This window comes from Apaloderma vittatum, unplaced genomic scaffold (genome assembly GCF_000703405.1).
Source record: "Apaloderma vittatum isolate BGI_N311 unplaced genomic scaffold, ASM70340v1 scaffold3463, whole genome shotgun sequence".
NCBI lineage: Eukaryota > Metazoa > Chordata > Aves > Trogoniformes > Trogonidae > Apaloderma > Apaloderma vittatum.
In genome coordinates this window covers 15,875-36,866 of record NW_009707362.1, presented here as the reverse complement: position 1 = coordinate 36,866, position 20,992 = coordinate 15,875, and the positions used below count along the sequence as shown (strand labels likewise).

Sequence of the window (20,992 nt, the reverse complement as noted above, 5' to 3'; positions counted from 1 at the left end):
TTCTGCCTGTCGGCTGCTGGTCTGTATCCAGCAGGAAGCCTCATGAGAAGCTGGGTCAGGCCTCTGCTGAGGAGGAACTGGTAATAACCTTCCTGCGTCCTCCCGGGCTCGCAGTCTTAGCGGTGGTTTGTGGCCAGGAGTTGTGCTGTGATTGCTGATCAGGTACCAGTGGACTCCAGGGTCTGTGCCTGCGTGTTGCTGGGGCAAGGCTGTTGGTGCTATTGCCTTGCTTTGTCAGCTGCCAGTCGCGCTTATCTGGTGAAGGCAGATCGAAACACAACTTGCAGCCTGCGTGATTTCCGTTAGCTGACCTGCCCTGACCCTGTCAAGACTATCTCTGTTTCAGCCTGTTGTAACCACCTCTGTGGGCCACCTCGCTTGTTTGGCAGGAGAAGAGAGCCCAAGAGGCAGGAGAAACAAAAACAGTGGCAAAGCAAGAAGCAGTCTGTGCGGGCACAGTTGTGGACACCTATTGCTTGTGCCAGAGATCAGCCAAGGCAGTGGATGGAGGAGGTGACAGAGCTTGGCATGTCCCCACCATTTTGCCAGGCTTCTTGAAGTGTGAGGCCTGAAGGGCCTGAAGCATCCCAAAGGCAGCAGGATCCTGAAAGATCTCAGGACCTCCAGCTCTTTTTTTAATTCTCAAGGTGGCCTTGTTGGGATCACCACACAATCTGTGGGAGGGAGAGAGTGTTCAGGAGGAACTTCACTACCAATTCCTGCGCTGCCCCTGCTACACGAACTCCCCTTTCATGGGCCACCCCTCTCATGGTTTCTACTAATGTTTTATTCACTGTCAGTTCCACAAGGGAATTTAAGCCGTTTCTGAGAGACAGTCCTCACTTGCATAGATTTTTAATTTTTGATTTAATAGAAGAGAGGCAGTCTGCCTGTTGATATATCTGTCTGTCTCACGCGATGAGAAATGCTAGCTGCCGCTCTGATGGCAAGGCTCTCTGATTGATGCCAGTGGCATCTGGTGTCTGCGGGCCTCACTCAGTTTGGACTGAGCAGCTGGTCTGATAAACAAATCTGTACCCAATTCTAGTTTCCTGAATGGAAAAACACAGCTTCTTTGTAATGCATTGTCGTAGCATCTGATCTCTGAGTGGCTGCGTGTCTCTCTCTCAGCAGAGAGCTATTCCTCTCATGCACAGCTGCTTATCTAATGCTCTTCAGACTGGACTGTGTGATTGCTGCAGCTATGAGAGAGACTGTCCCCAGCAGACAGCTTAGCGCCTCTGGAGCCCACTTCCATCTTTCCACCTGCCTTATTTGTCCCCCTGGTCAGATGTGGTGCCACTCCTTGTGCTCCCAGCACTGGGTAGTGCCATCGAGCTTTCTCTCCCGCCCAGCCTGCAGCGCACGTTGCTGTCCTTGCCCGTATCAGGATGGCTGTGGCTGGCAAAGCCGTACTGCATCCCAGCACAGCCAACGTCCAGCTCTCCTTGTGCGTATTTGTATGAGAACAGCAGGCCGGGAGGAGGGACAGGGGAAGGAGCTCCAGGAGTTGGAGGAACCCAGGGCAGAGGCAATGACGGATTTTGAGCATCATCTCTGGCAACTGTGTGCCTGCAGCCTGTGGCGTGGAGCTAGACAGAGCAAGCAGCTTGCAAGACACAGTGCCCATGACAAAAGTAACTTATTATAACTTCTCTGGGTCTGTGTTCGCCCTCTCAAGCAAGTGTGGTCAACATACTGCATGCACGAAGACCAGTGAAAATTGTCTTTACTAACAGTTCTTTGCAGCTTCAGATCTCAAAAAAGACAAAGCTGTACAGTTTTCTGGCAAGCTTCCCTGACACGACCCAGAACTGTACCCTGTCCTTGAATAATGCCCTGAATTCCCAATTTTTCTCTCCTTTTTAACTCCTTCCCAACACCACTTCTTCCCATGGAGGTCCTGCCACCAGCTTTCAGAAGAAACACACTTACTCCATTAGTCGTTCTTGCTCTAATATCCAAAGTGTGAGCTCTATTGCACCGGGGGAACCAGCACCTCCCAAGCGCAGGGACCAGCGCGATGCTTGGCCACAGCGGCACAATTTCACAGTACAGCAATAACTGAGAACAGTCTGCGGCTGCCGGCACAAGCCTCCCGTGTGTAAGCACAGCACACTGTGCAAGTGGATCAGCCTAGACAAGTCTTATCTGCAGATTAAATGATTCAGTGGTCCTTACCTAATAAGTGAGGAATTTGTGCCTGGACCCTGACAATGCATCTAAATTTATGCACAGCAGTCGGGCAGGGAGCTTAGATGTGTGCAGTTGTCTTCCTGAAAAGGGAGGAAGCAGTTTTCTCTGCAAGTAAATCCAGGTAGTCCCCTGAGACTGACTGCAACAGTAGTTTAGTCTCCTCTTTTAAATAAAAGCTGGGAAAAAAAGAAAAGGGAAAAACTTTTTTTCCTCCCTGATCTTTTTGTGTCCTTGCTTCCTCTTAGCTGCTCTGAGCAGCTCCAGTCTGTGGTTGTGACTCCTTAGATGAAGAGCTCTCAGGAGCCCTGTGACTGTCCATCCTTTGCAGATGTTGCTGAGAGGCCTCACAGCAGCCCTTTCATCTAACTCAGCAGCTAAGCATCTAACGCACTGGCAAGTTACAGGACAGTCAAACTTTGGAGCAGAACTGGGAAAAGGTGTGGGATTTTTTTTTGTGGGGGAGACGTGTTTGTAGTTGGTGTTTAAGTAGGGAATAGGAGGGAATCATGGGGACAGTTAACAGGATTCATGTGAGGATGGAGATAGAGAGAAATGCATGTCTGGAAGAAGTCTCCTCACTAAAATTCAGGCTCCTTAGAGCTGTGAGATAACTCAACGCAGGTCCAATATAGTAGTGGTGGCTGGGAATAAGGAGGGACATAGCGGGTGCCCCTGCATTCCCCAGTCCAGACAGTGAGAAGCTGCTGGAGCCTCCTTCAGGCAGCACATGGCGAAGAAAGTTTCACAAGTTAAAAAGCGAATCATCTGACTCATGTGCGGCAGGACTACCTGAGTCATGCCTGTGGCAGCGCAGCAGGAGGGATAGTTGCATAGCAGAGCAATGGCTTAACTCACAGCGCAGAGGTTTCCACTATTGCAAGGGGAGCATCTGGTCAGAAAAAGCCAGAGGCTGCACAGGGAGGACAGGCACATGAAGTGTAGTCGTGCATGGCTTCTCTCTGCTTCGGCAGAGGGACTCCTGGTGAGCTGGAAGCAGGTGATTTGGGCCCCTTGGCCCACGCAGCAAGTTCCTCCTGAGGAATTCCCTTTTGGTAACCCGAAATTCACCATTTTTGCCTCAACGCAAAAGCCTTGCAGCCCCCTGTTCTCTTTTCCAAGCCTTGAAATGTTCATTCTGCTTTTTAGTACTTTAAGCTCCTTTTGTCCTTTAAATACTGTTGGGGTGGGAAAGAAAATTGGCTGTAGGAGGAGGGCAATAACATTGGAACCACAATGCCCAGCTGATCTGGAGAATCAAAATTAAAAGCTGCTAAAGAGTTTGATGTTTGGGTTGAAATGCCAAGCAATTTCCATCCCTCCCATTCCCATTTTAGTTTAAAAACATTTTTTCCCCCTCCTTTTTCTTCTCTATATTGATAACTTTTACTGCTTTCACTGTGGTTTCCTAATAGTATTTATCGTAGAATTGTAGAATATTAGAGGTTGGAAGGGACCTCGAAAGATCATTTAGTCAACTCCCCTGCCAGAGCAGGATTCCATAGGGCAGCCACACAGGAACGCATCCAGGTGGGTTTTGAAAGTCTCCAGAGAAGGAGACTCAGAACATCTCTGGGCAACCTGTTCCAGTGCTCTATCATCCTCACAGTGAAAAAGTTTCTCCTCATGTTGATTTGGAACTTCCTGTGTTCTAGCTTACACCCATTATTCCTTGTCCTATTACTGGCCACCATCGAAAAGAGATGGGCACCTTGCTCTTGACAGTCACTCCTCAGATATTTGTATACATTAATAAGATCCCTTCTCAGCCTTTTCTTTTCAAGACTAAACAGCCCCAGTTCTCTCAGTCTCTCTTCATAGGAGAGATATTCAAGTCCCTTAATCATCCTCGTAGCTCTCTGTTGGACTCTCTCCAGTAAGTCCATGTCTCTCTTGAGCTGGGGAGCCCAAAACTGGACACGATATTCCAGGTATGGTCTCACCAGGGCAGAGTAGAGGGTGAGGAGAACCTCCCTAGACCTGCTGGACACACTTTTCTTCATGCACGCCAGGATCCCATTGGCAATCTTGGCCACAAGGGCCCATTGCTGTCCCATGGACAACTTACTGTCCGCTAGGACTCCAAGGTCTTTCTCCATGGGGCTGCTTTTCAGCAGAGACTGTGACTGAAAAATGGTAAGAGCTAGGCAGTATGACCATGATCATTATCAGGAGCCCAAGCTGAGCGTGGACCACCACTCAATTTCAGTGTGCGATGCCTCTTGTTAAGAAACTGTTTTTCCTCTCTCCGACAGCAAGCATGGCCCAGTGGCACTCAGCAGATCTTACTCCCTCCTGCCTGGCAGCAGCTGACTGGGGTGGCCACTCACACTTCTGTCCAGCACGCGACCGTCATCCCAGAGTCCATGGCAGGCACCCAGCCCCTGGCAGACTGGAGGTAAATTGGAGGGCCTTGGCGGCTCCCTGAAGTACCCACTGGTTCTGAAGGAGGCTTGAGAAGAGCCAGGATGGGAGGGATGGGGTCTCATGAGATTGTAGAGCCGTGGTGGGAGAACAGCAGAGGCTGCAGCCCATGGCTCCCCTACCAGGGTGACTAGGAGCCCAACGGGTGCCTGGAGGAGGAGGTGAAGGTGGTGGGAACCTGTTAAGGAGCCTGCCAAAGAGCCTCCGGTTACGTTTTCAAATGTGTGCCCTGTCTTCTCCACCTCTGCAGGAACACCCACGCTCACGGCAGCCATTACAACCCCATCATGCAGCAGCCGGCGCTGTTGGCCAGCCACGTCACTCTCCCCGCAGCCCAGCCCGTCAACGTGGGTGTTGCTCACGTCATGCGCCAGCCGCCCGCTGCTGCCGCCACCACCTCCACCAGGAAGAGCAAGCAGCACCAGTCGGCACCCCGGTGAGTGCACCCTGCTCACCGGCATTGGTCTTGGCATCGGTGAGGTGGGAATCCCTGCCTGGCTCGCTTCTGTGTACGCAGCCCCACGACACAAGCATGCCGACGAGGATAGTGTTCACAGAAAATAAAAGTTTATTCTTATTATGCCTGTGAGTGGTCCAGTCATGCTTTTCTGAGACTGGAGTCTTTGCTGCTTCACCTCTTCCCTACCCAGATCAGGAGGGCAGTGGGTAAGAGGTATTCAGGCGCGTTTTATGCCCAGTGAGCCTCTGTTTTTGTGCAGGAGTTAGTGGCTGGAGGAGATGCAGGATGGGAGACTCAGTCCGTGTTCATACGGCTCATTATGCTGCTTTGATTACCTGAGGCTTTGTAGTCACTGTAATTAAAAACATAACTGTATTCTCAGATCAGTGTGGCATGACGCCCAGCTGCCACACCTTTGCTGCCCACATCGTCCCCAAGAAGCACTCCTGAGGTGCAGTGTTTGCAGTTCCACAGGGCAGTGGATCTCCAGGGTGACCATGTCTTCAGGAACATGTGTCTGATGTGTGCACGCAGGATTGGCACTTTCAGAAGCAATGGGATGAAGACGTATCTTCTGAGCTTTAAAGTTCAGAAGAGCTTTTGCAATACGGAGTGGAGAACTTGGGTGGCTTTAGGCCCTCTTCAAGCTCTCTAGTTCCTGACATAGGTGATTGGCTCCTATCTTCATCAGTACACACCAGCAACAGATACCTGCACTGGTCTTTTTATAATTATGGCAACATAAAATAGGGAACATTTTATAAGGACATCTCGTACAGGGGCAGTCCTTAGACACCTAAATCTATCAACTTTCAGTAGGACCATTTGGCTCTGCAAGGAGGAGACCGGGTTTTGGTTCATGCTATGTTATGTGGCCCAACTCAGATGGCAAGATGATTGCATGCCTGTCACAGCCCTGTAGGCTCACCTAGAGGACAAAGCTGTTTAAGATGTATGTGCAGCTGTTCTGGGGAAAGTCCTCTGGGCTGTGGAATTAGCACATTTCTTATAAAACACAAAAGCAAAACACAAAAAAAACCCAAACAAAACGAAACAGTGCAGGGGAGAGAACAAAAAGGGGTCACCAGTTGTGCAGTGGCAAAACCAGAGGAGCTTGTGGTCTTACTGGGTGGCTGGACAGGGGCCAGAGGAGCTCTGAGTTCACAACCAATTTGACTCCAGTTAAGAGGCCACTATTTAAATCCTTCCAATTTTTCTACTCTCTAATGTTGCGTTTACTTTGGGTGGGCTCCAGCTGTCTTAGTCCATTCGTAATGTAGAGGAGAGACAGCTATGCCCCCAGCAAGCCAGCAAAAGAGAGTGCCTGTTGCAACCAATGTAGGGCCTTCCCTGTCCCTGCCCTCTCCAGGGCTGAGGTTGCAGCTTCCAGGAGAGATTACCTGATTCTAGGTAAAGATGTCCCTGCCTACTGCAGGGGTGTTGGACTAGATAACCTTTAAAGGTCCTTTCCATCCCAACTCATTCTATGATTCTACAGTTCTACGATTCTACGATTCTCTGATTCTATGAATTGGACACTTTCAGAGGAACGAGTTTCTATGACTTTGTTAATTTTAATGCTTTTGTAGCCAAATGAGGAACGTGCTCCTTTGGAGAGGAGGGTACTCCACGCTGCTCATTGATATTCAAAAAAGCACCACAAATGCTACTGTGCAGCCGCTTGTTATGCAAAAGACCCTGTGTAAATTGGTGTAGTGCGATACATCCAGAATTACTTCCTTTTGATGGATGCCACCTATTCCTTTTGTTAGCTTTTGGGCCAAACTGAATGTGCAGCCCAGGTCCCATTGTAGAACAAAACCAGAACTTTGGGGTTTTTCCATTTTTGAATCTACACATGTTCTGCAACAGGCAGAAGAATTACAAGAAATACAGGGAAGAAAAAAAATGTGGGAAATGAGTGAAAGGGTTTTTTAGTCAGTGTGCTTTGGTAAATATTCCCATCTCTTGAGCTGTGCTGCACTGTTTGGTGGACAGGTTCTGTGTTCAGATCCCAGATCCAAGTTGGCCTTTTCCAGCTGTCAGGCAGGGAAGCTGAAATAGAAAGTTGAGAATATTTTTGTACTGCATAATAAAAAGATTGTTTTTTTCTGTCTGATTTATATATGCTGTATCTGCTGCCTCACATAGGAATGAAAGGAAACTGAGTATATGACCTTCCATCTGCATGCTCTTGTCCATGAGACTCTGCTGTCCTCGAGGATGAAGCATCGGGCAGGACATATTCATTGAAAAGATTCTTGAACAGAAAATTAAATTTTCAACTAAGAAAAGCATTTTTCCTGATAAATAATTGTTGTTTTCCACCACAAATTCTAAATTTACCTTTAGCTTTTTCTGGCCAAGAAATATCTATTCATGATACATCCATGCAGCATAAAGGACGGAGGGTTTATCATTTGAGTTCTTCCTTCTGCCTGTGTTTTTGTATGTCTAGGCTGTGGGACCAGCCTCCACCTCCCAGCACAAACTCCTGGGAGGTGGCACTTCTCATTTGGAAATTTCTAGGGAAAATTTTTTACTAAGAGAATCTACTTTTCAGACAATTGTATGAATAAGTCATGTGGGGCACTCTGAAGAGGTGACTATGTCAATTTTGCGGTTTTCCTCTACTTCATGAATCAGTGCCACCAAATCAGAGATGGGGAGCCAAAAGCCACAGTGACGGGCAAACTAAGCAAACTGAGTTTTAACCGACTAACATTTCCAGAATTAACCGAGTTTTAAACCACCTCGTTTCCAGAAATGCATCCACCTATGAAGTTTCATCCTCTCAATCCATTAGCTCGCCTCAACGCTCCAAACGAGTGAAGGAGAACACGCCTCCCCGCTGTGCCATGGTGCACAACAGCCCGGCCTGCAGCACCTCCGTCACCTGCGGCTGGGGCGACATGGCGACCAGCCCCACGCGGGAGCGGCAGCGGCAGACGATCATCATTCCCGACACGCCGAGCCCTGCAGTGAGCGTTATCACCATCAGCAGCGACACGGATGAAGAGGAGGAGCAGAAGCACGCGCCCACCAGGTGAGCAGCAGCTCTCTGCTCTTCTCTGCATGCAGAGGAGAAAGAGAGAGACAGAGAAGTGCTGGAGCATCTGGGGAGTTGGTGAAGGGTCCCAGCAGCTGCAGTTGGGTCTCAGCACCCAGGCTGTCTTTTGCTTGAAAGATGAGGAGGGGGATCAAATACTAGCTGGGGACTCTGCAGACTTAGGTGATGTTCCCTACCATGCTGTACGTTTGCTCTGTGACCTTGGAGAAGTGTAGTAGTCTCTCCGTGCTGTAGTCTCTCATCTGTAAGAGGAAATTATATTTTCCTCCATCTCACAGGACTGTTGAAAGGAGACTTTAGAGATCTTATGGTGACAAGCCTCTTTAAGTCAGATAGCTGTTTAAAACAAAGGCAAAAAGAAAGGCTTGGAAGAAAGGTAGCTTAAATTTACATTTTATCTTTCAGAGTCACTCAGGCATCTGTAAAGAGCCTTGAATGACACCTTCCATATGTGCTATTTCCCATTAAAGGGTTCTGAAAAACAGTTAGTGATTGTGTTACAAACACTCAGTAATGGTAAGTACATTGCAAGAGGTTTGCTTGGTTCTGATTGTGTTGCCAAGACATCCCTGAACTATTGTAAAAAGTAGCAGAAACAGATTGCTTTTTGACTGACTGCAGAGAGGCATAGATGAGGCTATAAAGACCGCGGTGACTGAGTCTGTTGAGAATCAACTCACTCGAGTGAACAGTGCGGCCCAGGACTGCCTGCCACTGCATATCTTCCACTGTGGATGAGAGAAAAATTAATTTTCTAGGACTGTCTTTTCAGCACCTTTCAGTGCATGCAAGCACTCTGGGTTTCCCATCTGATGCTAGTCACAAGACATCACTCTATAAGTTGTAGAGAGGCAGCCTTGCAAACAGCAGAATAATTATACCATATTTGTGTTGGTAACTGAGCCAGGAATTTTTTAACCTTATCTCTCCAGTATTGTTGAGAGAGTTTTTTTAATTATTATTTATTTAGAACATGCTTCGTGGCAGATTTTCCTTTAATCACTGGAGATATCTGTCTGTATCTCTGCATCTCTGTGCTCTGGTGATAAGTGGAGCACTGCAAATGCGCACAGAACAGATGAGATGCATTTGGCCTCAAGGAACTAAAAATCTGTAAAGAGGAGCCATATGATTCAGGCGTCCAGGGCTGCAGTTTCAACCTGCTTCCCAACAACCACCGCTGCTTCCCATTCCCATTCTCCCTACCAGTAAACTCCACCAGGCAGCAAGAACTCATTGCCTCTCAAATTCAGGCTTGTCGTGTATGCAGTGGTTATCATGGCAAATTGATCACAGAGCAGCATAATGTATTTTTCCTTAAGAAAAAGTGTTTAAAAATGACTGCTATATTCCTTAGTTTGGTAGGGAAGAGGAGGCATATTTCCAGAAGAAACTGAATGAAGGTCAGCGTGGAAGTCAGGAGGACTATATGTAGGGAGCCCCCACTCCCAGGGCTCTGATGGGAAAGGAAGGGCAAGACAAAAGAGATGCTGAACACAGAGGTTGTAAGGTGGACTGGCATGAAGAGAGAAGGTATCTCAAGGATCCTGGGAGCTGTTTGCAAGCATCTTTACCCATGGCGGTGATCCCAAGCTTTGGGAAATCATGTGCAAATACTTATCATTGAGGTATCATCTTGGGTCCAGAGCAGGGTGGAGGAAAGAGCTGGGATCCTGCAGCTGCTTCAGCAACCAATATTGTCTCCCCTGCTTCAATTTCGCTGCCATCTGACCAGCTTCTTCACTCGGCACCTTTCCAGGGAGACAGACAGAACAAAGTTCTGGAAAATGTCTGGAAATGAAGTTGAGTGTTTGGGGTATTTAAATATCCAGGCAAGGTCTGCCGGGAGGTTAGGAAAGTAGTCCCGGGAGCCAGACTTAAATAAACAAACTGGCTTTGGTATGATTAAAGCATATTCAGGACACGTTCCTGCCTGGGATCAGATCCCTGGCTACTTTTTGTATCCATATGGCATATCTATGCAGAGTGCCAGGGTGCAAGCATTCCTGGAAGGCCAAAGCTTAAGAGCTAGATTTAATTTCTGAGCCATGTAGAGACATTTCACATGGACATGGGCTGTTCTGGGGCACCTTTTAGAATTCCAGAGTGAGTTAAATTGACTGTGCAGATGTAACGAGAGCGAGTGGAGAATTAGAAGCAGAGACACAGATGGAAAACAGCGTGTCCAGAATGAGAATTTTTGGTTAAAGTCTCCAGGAGAGTGAAATCAACTCTCATGACCTGGGCAGATCTCACACCAGATTCTCAGCTCAGGTAAAGAGTAGCTTCCAGTCAAAGAAGCTGCATCAGCATTTAATGCCAGTGAACTTTCCCTCTGCCAAAGTTGAGGTCTTTCTCATTCAAAGTGCATCACATTTAGGAAAGTACCTCCAAGTCTTCTTACTCACCTATTTTTTTAGATTCCAAGAAAAACAGGAGTGATGGTGAAGTACATGCTTTAATGCAATCCAAAGGCTTGGGATCTGAGTTGAAAATGAAACCTTGCAAAGAATGCGTTGTCTTGTCCATATTTACGCAAATATTACTCTGTTGGGCAATAGCAGTGGTGTGGGGCTGAAAAATAAGAAATTGCTTGAAACATGCTGTTGGTCACGTCCTAACAATATTAGCTTTTTCTACATTGGAATACAGAAGTCATGTGGCACTTGAGAAATCAAAGTTAATTGCTTGATCCCATGTTATTGATAGCAGTGGTATCGTTGCATTAAATTCACTGACGTTGGATCAGCTCCTAAATTTGCTACAGCACTTGCTTCTCCTGTTTCCTTTGGGGTTAGAAATTTCTCTTTGACTCATGAGACTAAAAATGTTTATTGATTGCTCAGCGAGGAGAGATTAGAGCTACCTGTGGTTGTGAGTAATAGTAGGTCCTTTGACGATGTAACAGTTCATAAGTCTCGGTTTAAGAAGGACTGGTGATGCTGATAAAATATGATACCACTGAAGCAGCAAAGGAGCCCTAGAGCTTGGATTTACTTTGAAAAGCCTCTCTGTAACCACAGAGCAGCAGAGCGAGCTTTTTCTCATACAGGTCATCCAATTTTTTTATTGGTGAAAGAAAAATCTGAAGAATTTGGTGGGATATGGGAGAATTTTCCTTTTCCTAATCAAAAGCATAGATGTTCCAGGAGGATGTTGATGAACTACCAGCTAAGCAGGCAGGCAGGCCAGCACATTGCTCGTTGTTTGCTTGAATGTGTTTTGCAGCGTTGATGAGTGTAGCTTGGTGTAACCTTTTCAAACTCAGTAATCTGAAAATGTTGGGCTCATGTTGGGTAAAGGTGGTGGAGAGGTGGTACGAGGTGGGTTCTGGAGGACCTGCTCGATGGAGCCTTGTCAAAGGGGGCCATCTGCTGGGCCCTAGCCATGTGTCTGGGGCAATATCACAGAGGAGGGACCTCAGGTACAGTTCAGAAGGGACTGTTCTCAGACAAGTGGTCAGAGATTTTCAGGGGGCAAATTCCTAATTAAAAAAATCGATTTGTGAAAACCAAGATTTTTGCAGGTTACACTGAGATTTTTCTAGTAATATCTCCAATACAGTGAAGTCTGCAGAAGCTTCAAAACTGCAGGAAGCTTTGACTTTTATTTAAGGGGGAGAAAGTGTTAGGGGATTAACCGATTAAGAGGAAGACTTCTCTTTTTTTTTGTGTTTCAAGATGTTGAAATGGTCAAAATAGAAAGGGAATATTTTTACTTAATTACATTGTTTTTACCTGACTTGTGATGCCCGCAACGTTTTGCACATGGCATTTTGTCTTGTGGAACAGCAGACAAAAATTTGCATAAAGCATGATATGAAAAGGAAGCTATTTTGTCTCCAGGTTTATTTATCCCAGTGAACCTCTACACTTTCAGTTCAGCGTACTTTAACACAAGGCTTTATAGGCCAAAGGGATGTTTACTGCTGTGCTACAAGGTAATACCTTGACTGTTATTTATTCTGGAAACAAGAATTTAGGCCTAACCATTACCTGCAAAGCACTGAAGGGAGTAAGAACAGAGGGTAGACTTGAGATTGTTTTTATAAATTTGTTCCTCTTAAATTTATCTATTTGCAAGAAAGTGAAGGAGACAGACAGACCGACAGCTCAACTGCAGTCGCAGCAATCAGAGCGCATATTCAGGGAGTAGCAATTAGTAGGGGTTAAGTACTCCCCAGTATGTAACTTCACATGGCACTGTGGCTTAAATGCAAATCCTCCCTTGATTAAATATTTCTGAAGCTTAGAAGCAGAGAAAAATAAAGCAACAACTTAAATGCAGAGCAGAGAAGCACACGCTGGGATTGTGGCTGGGAGGGAAGGAGAGCACCCGTGGTCCGTCAGGAGGGATGTGCCTGGCTGGCTGGTGGAGCAGGAGAGGGTATTTCCAGGTCCTGGCAAGGGACACATTGCAGAGCCTGGTGGGAGGAAGGGGTGGGAGGACACAGGCAGTGGAGGTGGCCACCATGACGTCCCTTGATGATTTTCCCACCCAAGCAATGAGTGCAGCAGCCAAGGAAAATGTGACTGTTTTCTTGGAACAGTTACAATAAGGTGGGTGGTTTTGAGGGTGATTCCACCCAAAAGAAGCAGGATTGCCCCTCACTTCCTCACTGCCTGCTCCGTCTGTGCTGGTATTGTAAGCTGGTATCTCCAGCTCGGTTTTCCATGGGATCCTCACAGTAATCGCTCTCTTCCTGGGCAAGAAGGACTGACCGCAGCTGTCACGTGGGCATGCTAAGTAACTGCCTCATTGCTCATCTTCAGTGGCACAAAATTCTTTCAGGGCTGTTTTTTTTCCCCTTTCCCTTAAGATAGTAAAGTACACAGTGAAGTCTCTGTGCAAGTCTCACCTCTACAACAGAGCGTAAGCTGATGCAAGTTGTTATCCACCTTACTCACATTGTAGTGCAAAGGTGGTGGAGCCTGCTTCACAAGACTTTAGTTGCCCTTTCGCATAGCAGTGGCTGGCCGGCACAAACAAGGTGTTTTTGCCAACTTGCATGTGTGAGGGTCAAAATATCATTTGTAATTCTCTTTTGACATCTAGCCTATTGTGGCCATGTTATGCTGTGCATAGTAATACACTGACTCCACATAGCAATACGTTGACTAACCGTGGTCATTCGGTAGAACGATTGCTGCCTTCCATCTCCAGAAGAGACACCGACATGCAACTAATACTTAAAATAACATAGATAGACAGTAGCTCTCTTAGCAAACCCTCGGCAGCAGGACTTTTACAACTGGCTAAGCAGTTCGGTATACGTGACTTTAAATAGCTATAGCATGTGATGTATAGCCTAATAAAATGGCCTCAGTGTAGTGCTTGATAAGTATTTCTTACCAATCACATTCACAGAGAAGGTGAGAGCAGATTAACAGGTTGAGATGGAGGTTGAGCTGAAGAGAGAGAGGGACATGTTCTCAACACTGAGCTATGCATGGCGTAAGATTTCAACGTGAAGAGAGCGATTGCAGTTGTTGTGTGAGTTTTTTGTTGGCTGACTCTATACTTTCCTAGAATAGGTGGGTTATTCTGAAGCAGCAAACTGAAGAGATTGCATGTTACAAAGTTTTCGGAGACCTGGAACAGAATTTTTGGGATGCGATGTAAAGCTAATGTGCCACGGTGAACACGAACAGCAGTTGAAAGGCATAGTTGTGGGATGGCTTCCTTCTTCATCCGAACTAGAAGGTCATGTTGGTGACCTTGAGAGCTAAAAATCTCTGTTGCGATAGTGTGAGTCGCACGGAAAGGTTTGGATCTATTTGGGTGAACCACATGCCAAAGAGTTGCCCCCACTATACATCATTTGCTTTTCCTGATATTCTGGTGTAGCTCGAGATATTTGGGAAAAGTAACATGTTCATGCAGTGATGGGATAGGCCTTCAGCAAGTAGAAATGATCTCAAGTTGCATTGTTACAAGAGCTGTTGTCCCTGCCCTTGTGCTCGGCTCTTTAGGTGGTTTCGACACTGTTCTAACGACAAATTCATTGTCTTCTTTGCCTTTTTTCCCTCATTTTAATTTCCTCTCACTTTTTTGTCCTCAACAGCTGTCTCTGGCACCTTTACATTAACAATATCTTAGATGCCCACCTTAGTTTGTTGCCCAGTGCCCATGTACAAACTGTCTTCTCTTCCCTCTATCAGGCTTTTCCTCAAGACTTTTCCTTGCTGTGGGGAACAGGGACACACGTCTGTCTCTCTGCTGTGCCCTCACAAGGGTGGTACATGTTACAGAGCTGTCTCCAGGACCTGCTTCTGTATGTTTGACAGCACAGTTGTGCTCTCGGTCTGCACATTGGACAGACATGAATTGTTTTGCGCCCAAGTTTGAGAACAATCTCTTCAGGACCAGGCAGGAATGGGCTAACGCTCATAAACTAATAATAAACTACAAAGCAATGCATATTTTTCCAGCTGCTGTTCTGAAAGGGAGGGTGCAGCACCAGCCGATAAGGATTCAGAAGCCTTCCTGGCTTATTGCTTTTCAGTCAGTCTAGATGGATTTGATGCCACCTCGGTAACATTCCCTCCTCCCTCCTCTGGAGGATTAAAATACACCTACCCACATAATGCAGGCAGGCACACAAGCTGACCAGGAACATGTGCCGGCTCTCAACACTCCTAAATCACATATGCTGCTGCCACTGTGCTTGCAGGAGGGAACGCAATTACCAGGCTTGCAGTGAGCTTAATAGGAAGGGGGCAAGACTTCTAATAGTGTTTTTTTGTGTAAGCACAAACATCCCCAGAAGCTGTGGCTGAGCTATAGGAATACAGTAAGCTTGCTGAGTAGGCAGGAGCTGTGTCCACAGGTAGAAGCTTTCAGTCCTGCTAATTTGTGAGCAGGAAGGGCGGTAGATCAGCCTGGAGCTCTCAGGAGGTAACTCCTGCATCGCTGTGAGGTGAAGAGAGCAGCTGAGTCCTCGGAGGGAGCTGGAAGGAGAACAGTGGCTGGCCAGCAAGAAGGCTTTGAGAAGGGGGAGCGCTGGCTCTTCTGGGTTGAATTTTCAAAAATTCCTTGTTTCGGCTTAATGTGTATCTTTAAGCCTGTGAATCAACTGATTTTCAGCATGAGTTGGGCCTTTCATGCTTTTGAAATTCCCACAATTATTCTCTGGGGCAGGTGCTGAGCTCTGGGCATGTGTGAATAGTCCTGGCTGGTTCCTCTGCCTGCCCTGACGTTAACTGCAGTTGTTACCTATTCTAAAGACAAAAATCCAGCTGCTTTCGATGGGACTCCTCGTGCGCTTGAAACGATGCAGCCTGCTGAATCGAGAGGCTAATCGCTTGGGCCCTAATCCTGCAAATATTTACCCATGTGCTTTAGCCCTGTTACTGGAATAGTCCAGCTGACTTTGGCGGATGACACATATTAGTAGTGCTGAATGCTTGCATAAGGCCTGGCAGGACCATAGCTCTGGTCTTTTTCAGTTTCCCATTTATTAAATGAGTTTATTATCCTGTTAAGAGTCCCTTCCTCTGAACGGGTTTTGGTTTGGGGTCGCTTATTTTTTTTAAACAAACAGATCTGCTTAATTTTCTTATTGTAGCCAAAGAGCTGTAATGCTTTGAGGGAGAAGGCTTCTCATGGTTCCTGCTTTGACAAACCATCAGTCAAATTGGTGAAAAATATGCCCATTCTAAAACAATAAATAGCACAGATTATGTAGAAAAATACTCTTCCAGTTCTACAGCTCAGCCTTCCCATGTCAAGTGTCAGCCGAGAGCAAGTATTTCCAGTTCAGTAGCTCAGCCACTAATATAAGAAAGAGACTGTAAAAGAATAGTTAGACCTTATCAGTTGTCAGAAAACTCTTTAGTGACTTGATTTTTCTTTATAAAATGTAATAACTGTCAGAGGTAGAGAATATATATCTCTTCCCAACTGGCAGCCAAGGGTAGCTGCAAAGGGCAAGCAGTATGGATACTCATAAATGTGTGATTACAGGCATTTCTACTGAAGGAGAAAGGAATATTGATGCAATATTTGTCATTTTTATTGGCTTAATATTCTTCCTCTGTAGCACCATATCCAAACAGCTACATCTTTCTTCGTATACAGTAGTTGTCCATCTCAGATACGCTGTTGCTCTTTCCATTTCTAATCCGATGCTTTCCAGCTCCTCGTGGAAAGCCAGAATACGAGGGTTCACTGTCGTACACCTTCCCTATCAAAAAGATGCCTGCCCCAGCAAGGATTGCTTTCAGCTTCCAGCTTTTCAGCTTTCCACTGCTGTGCAGTGGCTTCCTCTCCATCATCTGCCCTGTTTCAAGTGTCCGTGCCTTTGGAGAGCAGGAGCCTCTCGAGGTGTATGTTTTGCTGTGCGTAGAACAACACGGCCTCGTGTCCTCTCTGGGGCACACCGGGATCCTGTGATGACAGCCCAGAGAAGGTCTGTGTGATAACTCGTTTTGCGAATGCAGCTCCCCCAAGGCATCCTTTAACAGAGAAGATGAGAGCTTTTCAGTGACAACTCTTGGGAGCGAGGTGGTGAGTTGCAGAGCATGGATGCTGACAGGGAGGCTTTGGGACAGACAAGTTGAAGGGAACCCACCTGTGCTCCTTTAGCTCTGTGAAAAATAAGTAAGGCAAACAGTGGTCCTTGGAAGGAAACTGTTCTCAGTATCTGCCTCACCTTTCCCTGGGTAAGAAACGATGCTGAGGCTGGGGACAAACAGCTCCATCACAGACTGAGATTGGATTAATCAGCTGTTCCCTGGGCTGGGCCAGAGTGAGAGAAGAGAGAGGAGACTCGATGGGAAAGGGATCTCTCTTTTTAAAGTGCACACTCGAGAAGTTAAGAGATGGATTCCTTTTTTCTCCATGGCGTTTCTGTTCCTGTTGGGGCTGTTTCCACCATTAAGCCTAATTACTTAGCTTTTTTATGTGCTATCCATTTCTTTTCATCATTTTAAAAACTTCAGTTGCCATAACAACATAATGCAATCAGTGAAACATAGCAGCTATTTTCTGTAGTCAAGGTCTGTGCACTGTCAAGGATGTGAGCCATTTAAGCAAATCTTCACCATCCCCCTTCCTCCCTCCTCTTTCTCACTCTCTCTTTTTCTCCCTAAACAAGCTCATAACAGGAAGGAGAAGCCATCAGGAATAATTAGACACAATAGCAGAGCAAATCCCAATCGTACTCGTGCAGTCTAGTCTAATGAACTTCTAGCACTAATCTTGGAAAGTGTTGATGTTCCTTTTTAATCGCTTTTTAGATGTCATAGATAGATTAGCCGCAGCAGGACCTTGATAATCCACACCAGCCAGGAGACGCAGTGCCTGTTGCAAGAAAGAAAAGAAAACTAAAAACATTACAGACTTTGCTCAGGTTTTTTGCCATTCTTTCATCAGTTTCAAATGCCTGTTGAGGATGTATGCCCATTGTACCACATTAGTAAATAAATTGTGGATTCATGGGATTTAAGCATGAAAAGTCGTAGCATCTATTATTAAATCATTGCTGGAAAGCTGGGAGAAACCGCCACATTTTCGTGTGGGTGGTGAGACTTGCAAGAAAGCATAGTATAACTGCTGGGTTTCTACTGCACACATATATAAAAAGCAACCTGAAAATAAATCTGGCAGTCTGGCTCAGTGCTATTCTAAGCGGTGCAAATGTAAGATCTATCCACAATGTCTTACTCACTCCTTGACCTCCATGAAGGCTTTCCTGGAATAGCAACGAGTGAGCTTTGAAGCCTGGGATTTGGTTTAAGCAGCCTCTCCCTGGCGGCGGACAGAAGGGTGTGCTTTGCCTGCGCGGAGCTGGTCTGCTGCGGGCAGACAGAGTCTTCTGGTGGCTTCTGGGTCGATGGTTGCCCATTCACTGTTCCCACTTGTGTGCTTTCATTTCAGCACCTTGTCCAAGCAGAGGAAGAATGTCATCAGCTGCGTCACCGTGCATGACTCCCCCTACTCCGATTCCTCCAGCAACAACAGCCCCTATGCGGTGCAGCATCGCGCAGGGCAGAATAACGGTAACGCCTACGACACCAAAGGGGTTCCAGAGACTCACTGCAGTGGGAACCCCCGAACGATCATCGTGCCACCACTGAAAACCCAGGCCAGTGAGGTGTTGGTAGAGTGCGATAGCCTGGCGCCAGGTAAATTGCACCTCTTCAGTCAAGAAAATTAGTAAGAAATAAATGATTTATGTTGGAAGAATCTCATTGTTCGGTTTCATTTTGTTTGTTTGTTTGTTTGTTTTGTTTTCCAAAGAAACCATGCTCCTGCCCTTCTCTCAAGTGACACATCTGTTCTTGGGAGCCATATTGCATTATTTGTGTGCCCTGGTACACTCAGGAGCCACGGGGGCAAGTGTCGGTCCCAGTTACTTCTGTACAAGCCCAAGAACAGAATGCAGCCTTTAGCTCAACATTTGACGTGAAAGGCTCCCAAATGCAAGTGTGAAGCTTTGCTGCCTTGCTTTTCCATAGGTTTACTTTAAAATGGATAAGAGATTGAAAACACAGGTGCATTTTGATCCAAATTTGTTGATGTTTCTGGGAAGAACACTTCCCCAGGATCTTCATTATGGACTGAGGAGGTTTCTTCATCCAGAGCCTTCGCGATGCTAGATAGTACAATATGTTGAAAGAGGGCTTATGGTGGAAATCTGGCCCGAAGCAATTGGCTTAGAGCTACTTGGCAGTCCTTTCTTTTGACGCACTGCTGGTGAACACAGAGGCTCAGAGGGTGAGCTCCCCACTAGCTCCTTCTCCCTCCCTTCCTACGCACCATGAGGTCAGCCAAGCCAGGGCTTTTTTGTGCTGTGCACACTATACTTTCCTTCCTCTCCTTGGGATTTGTACCTGCATCGCACAGTTCTGCTGGCAGAACAGATTCTCACACTTCTGAAGGATCTATAAAGCCTTCTCCGGGCCCAGATTGGGTCCAGATATCAGGTCTGCTTGTCTGCCTCTAGGATAACAGGCTGGCCATGTGTATGAAGCACTGCTGAGTTATTCTGTTAATTAAGGGAAACGATTTTCTTACCCTGCTTCTGTTGTATGTCTCCTCCCAAAAGCCACTCTGGAGGAGATTCAGTGAGGAAAAGGTAGGGTGAGCAATTAAAGAATGTGATGTAAGCTACAAATGTGTTTCCTTTCCTGGCACAGTCACCACCAGTCACCACTCATCTTCCTACAAGTCCAAGTCCTCCAGCACCGTGACCTCCACCAGCGGTCACTCTTCAGGGAGCTCGTCTGGAGCCGTTGCCTATAGGCAGCAGCGACCAGGAGCACATTTCCAGCAGCAGCAGCCTCTTAATCTAAGTCAGGTAAGTCAGCCGAGACAGATTTTGGTGATGCGTCGTCCAGCTGTTACCCACCGCTTCTGCAGCATGGGCTGTCCTGTTCCAGTCTAATGGTAGCTGGGCCCCATGTCGAGTTTGATCGACTTGTTTCAACTTCACTGCAGACCTTGATCTTCCAGCTCAGGCAGCAGAGGCAGTGCAGATCCCACCCCTGAGTGGGCTGGTGCTACTCTTACCCTGCGCTTTGGAGTCAAATGATCTAACACTGGCAACAATGTGAGAGAGAATGTGTGGTGGCTCAGACACAGGAATGGAGCAGGACCATGTAGGAAGGACTGAGTTCTCCTTAGCTATAGGTAACCATGAGGAGAGTATCTTCCAAGTGAAGGGAATGCATCAGTCCACCAGCAGGATTGGGAGAGAAGTGCCTATCAGATGTGACAAGGCAAAGCAGGGCCTCTATACAATAGATAACCTCATGTAATGAGCTTGATCCCACCTGTGATAAAACGGGGCTGAGGTTGGGCAAATCCCGTTACCTGGCAGCATGCAGTTCTCAAGATGTTTCATTGTCCGTGATCAAAACACCCAAGGAGCTCCCCAGGAGCTTCAGTAAATAATGCTGCCTTTCACCTACTGCACCTGGGGCCTCTCTCTTCCCCGAGGTGAGGTAATGAGAGTAGGAAATTTGCAGCAACATCTTAAGAGGAGAAAGTCTGGAGAGCTTAGAGGTCAGTGCTGGTTTGCCTCCAGAGCTGGATATAAGCAAAAGTAGTTTCTTGAAAAAATAATTTGAGGGAGAAGAATGTCCCTTCCCTGTCAAAATGTAGTTGAAATTTAAAAATTTTTAAAAACTCACTTTTGTGGGTGAAAATGGAGGAAGTGGGGGAGATACTGTTTCCAGGAGTGGGGGAGGAGTAGGGCTGCCACATTTCAGACCATAGCGATAGGTAGCAGGCACCTGCAGGCTCTGACTGAGTCAAAGGTTTTATCTTTAAAAAGTGAAGTAGTTATTTTTACTAAGCAAGGAAATGATAACCACCAAGACCCAAATGGAGCAGAAATAAATTGCCTGTTCTAGGAATAGTTAGGCAACTTCATTCCCCTGAGCTGTGAGTGTTCCACTTCTTATCAGCAGAGTTCACTAACAAAAGCCGTGTGTTATGTGAGCGACTGGACACGTGGAAGATGTTCTTAGGAGCCGGGTGTCGAAGGCCTGGTCTTCGTGGTAGCTGTGCCAGCAGGTCATGGCTCAAAGCGAGGGACTCTGTCGTTCTTTTGGGGCCATTTTGGTGAACGTATGAACCTACAGGGTCTTCCTAGGTTTGGGAGGAACCCTTTGCCATTACTCGTTTCCAAAGGAAGGCTGTGGTTATGCTGAGGGTGTCAGGAGGAGCACGAGGGGCTTTCCTGAGGCCGTCCCCGTGTCACAGGGAGGCTCCCAGGCACCGCTGAGAAGGTAAAGAGCCATCTCTTGTCTTGTAACCGCTTATCACTGTTGCTGTCTTTATCCAGGCCCAGCAGCACGTCACGACCGATCGCACAGGGAGTCACCGGAGACAGCAAG

At 46.8% G+C, this 20,992-nt stretch overlaps 1 protein-coding gene across 1 annotated transcript in view; it reads left to right on the top strand.

Annotated features, from left to right (window-relative positions):
• Positions 1–20,992, top strand: part of HIPK2 (homeodomain interacting protein kinase 2) — an 88,650-nt gene that overhangs the window by 67,071 nt on the left and 587 nt on the right. Inside the window, exons 9-14 of the mRNA XM_009866148.1 lie at positions 4,449–4,591; positions 4,868–5,053; positions 7,842–8,123; positions 18,027–18,274; positions 19,289–19,449; positions 20,941–20,991. Of these exons, the coding sequence (XP_009864450.1) occupies positions 4,449–4,591; positions 4,868–5,053; positions 7,842–8,123; positions 18,027–18,274; positions 19,289–19,449; positions 20,941–20,991 (1,071 nt within the window). The remainder of the gene's footprint in view (positions 1–4,448; positions 4,592–4,867; positions 5,054–7,841; positions 8,124–18,026; positions 18,275–19,288; positions 19,450–20,940; position 20,992) is intronic.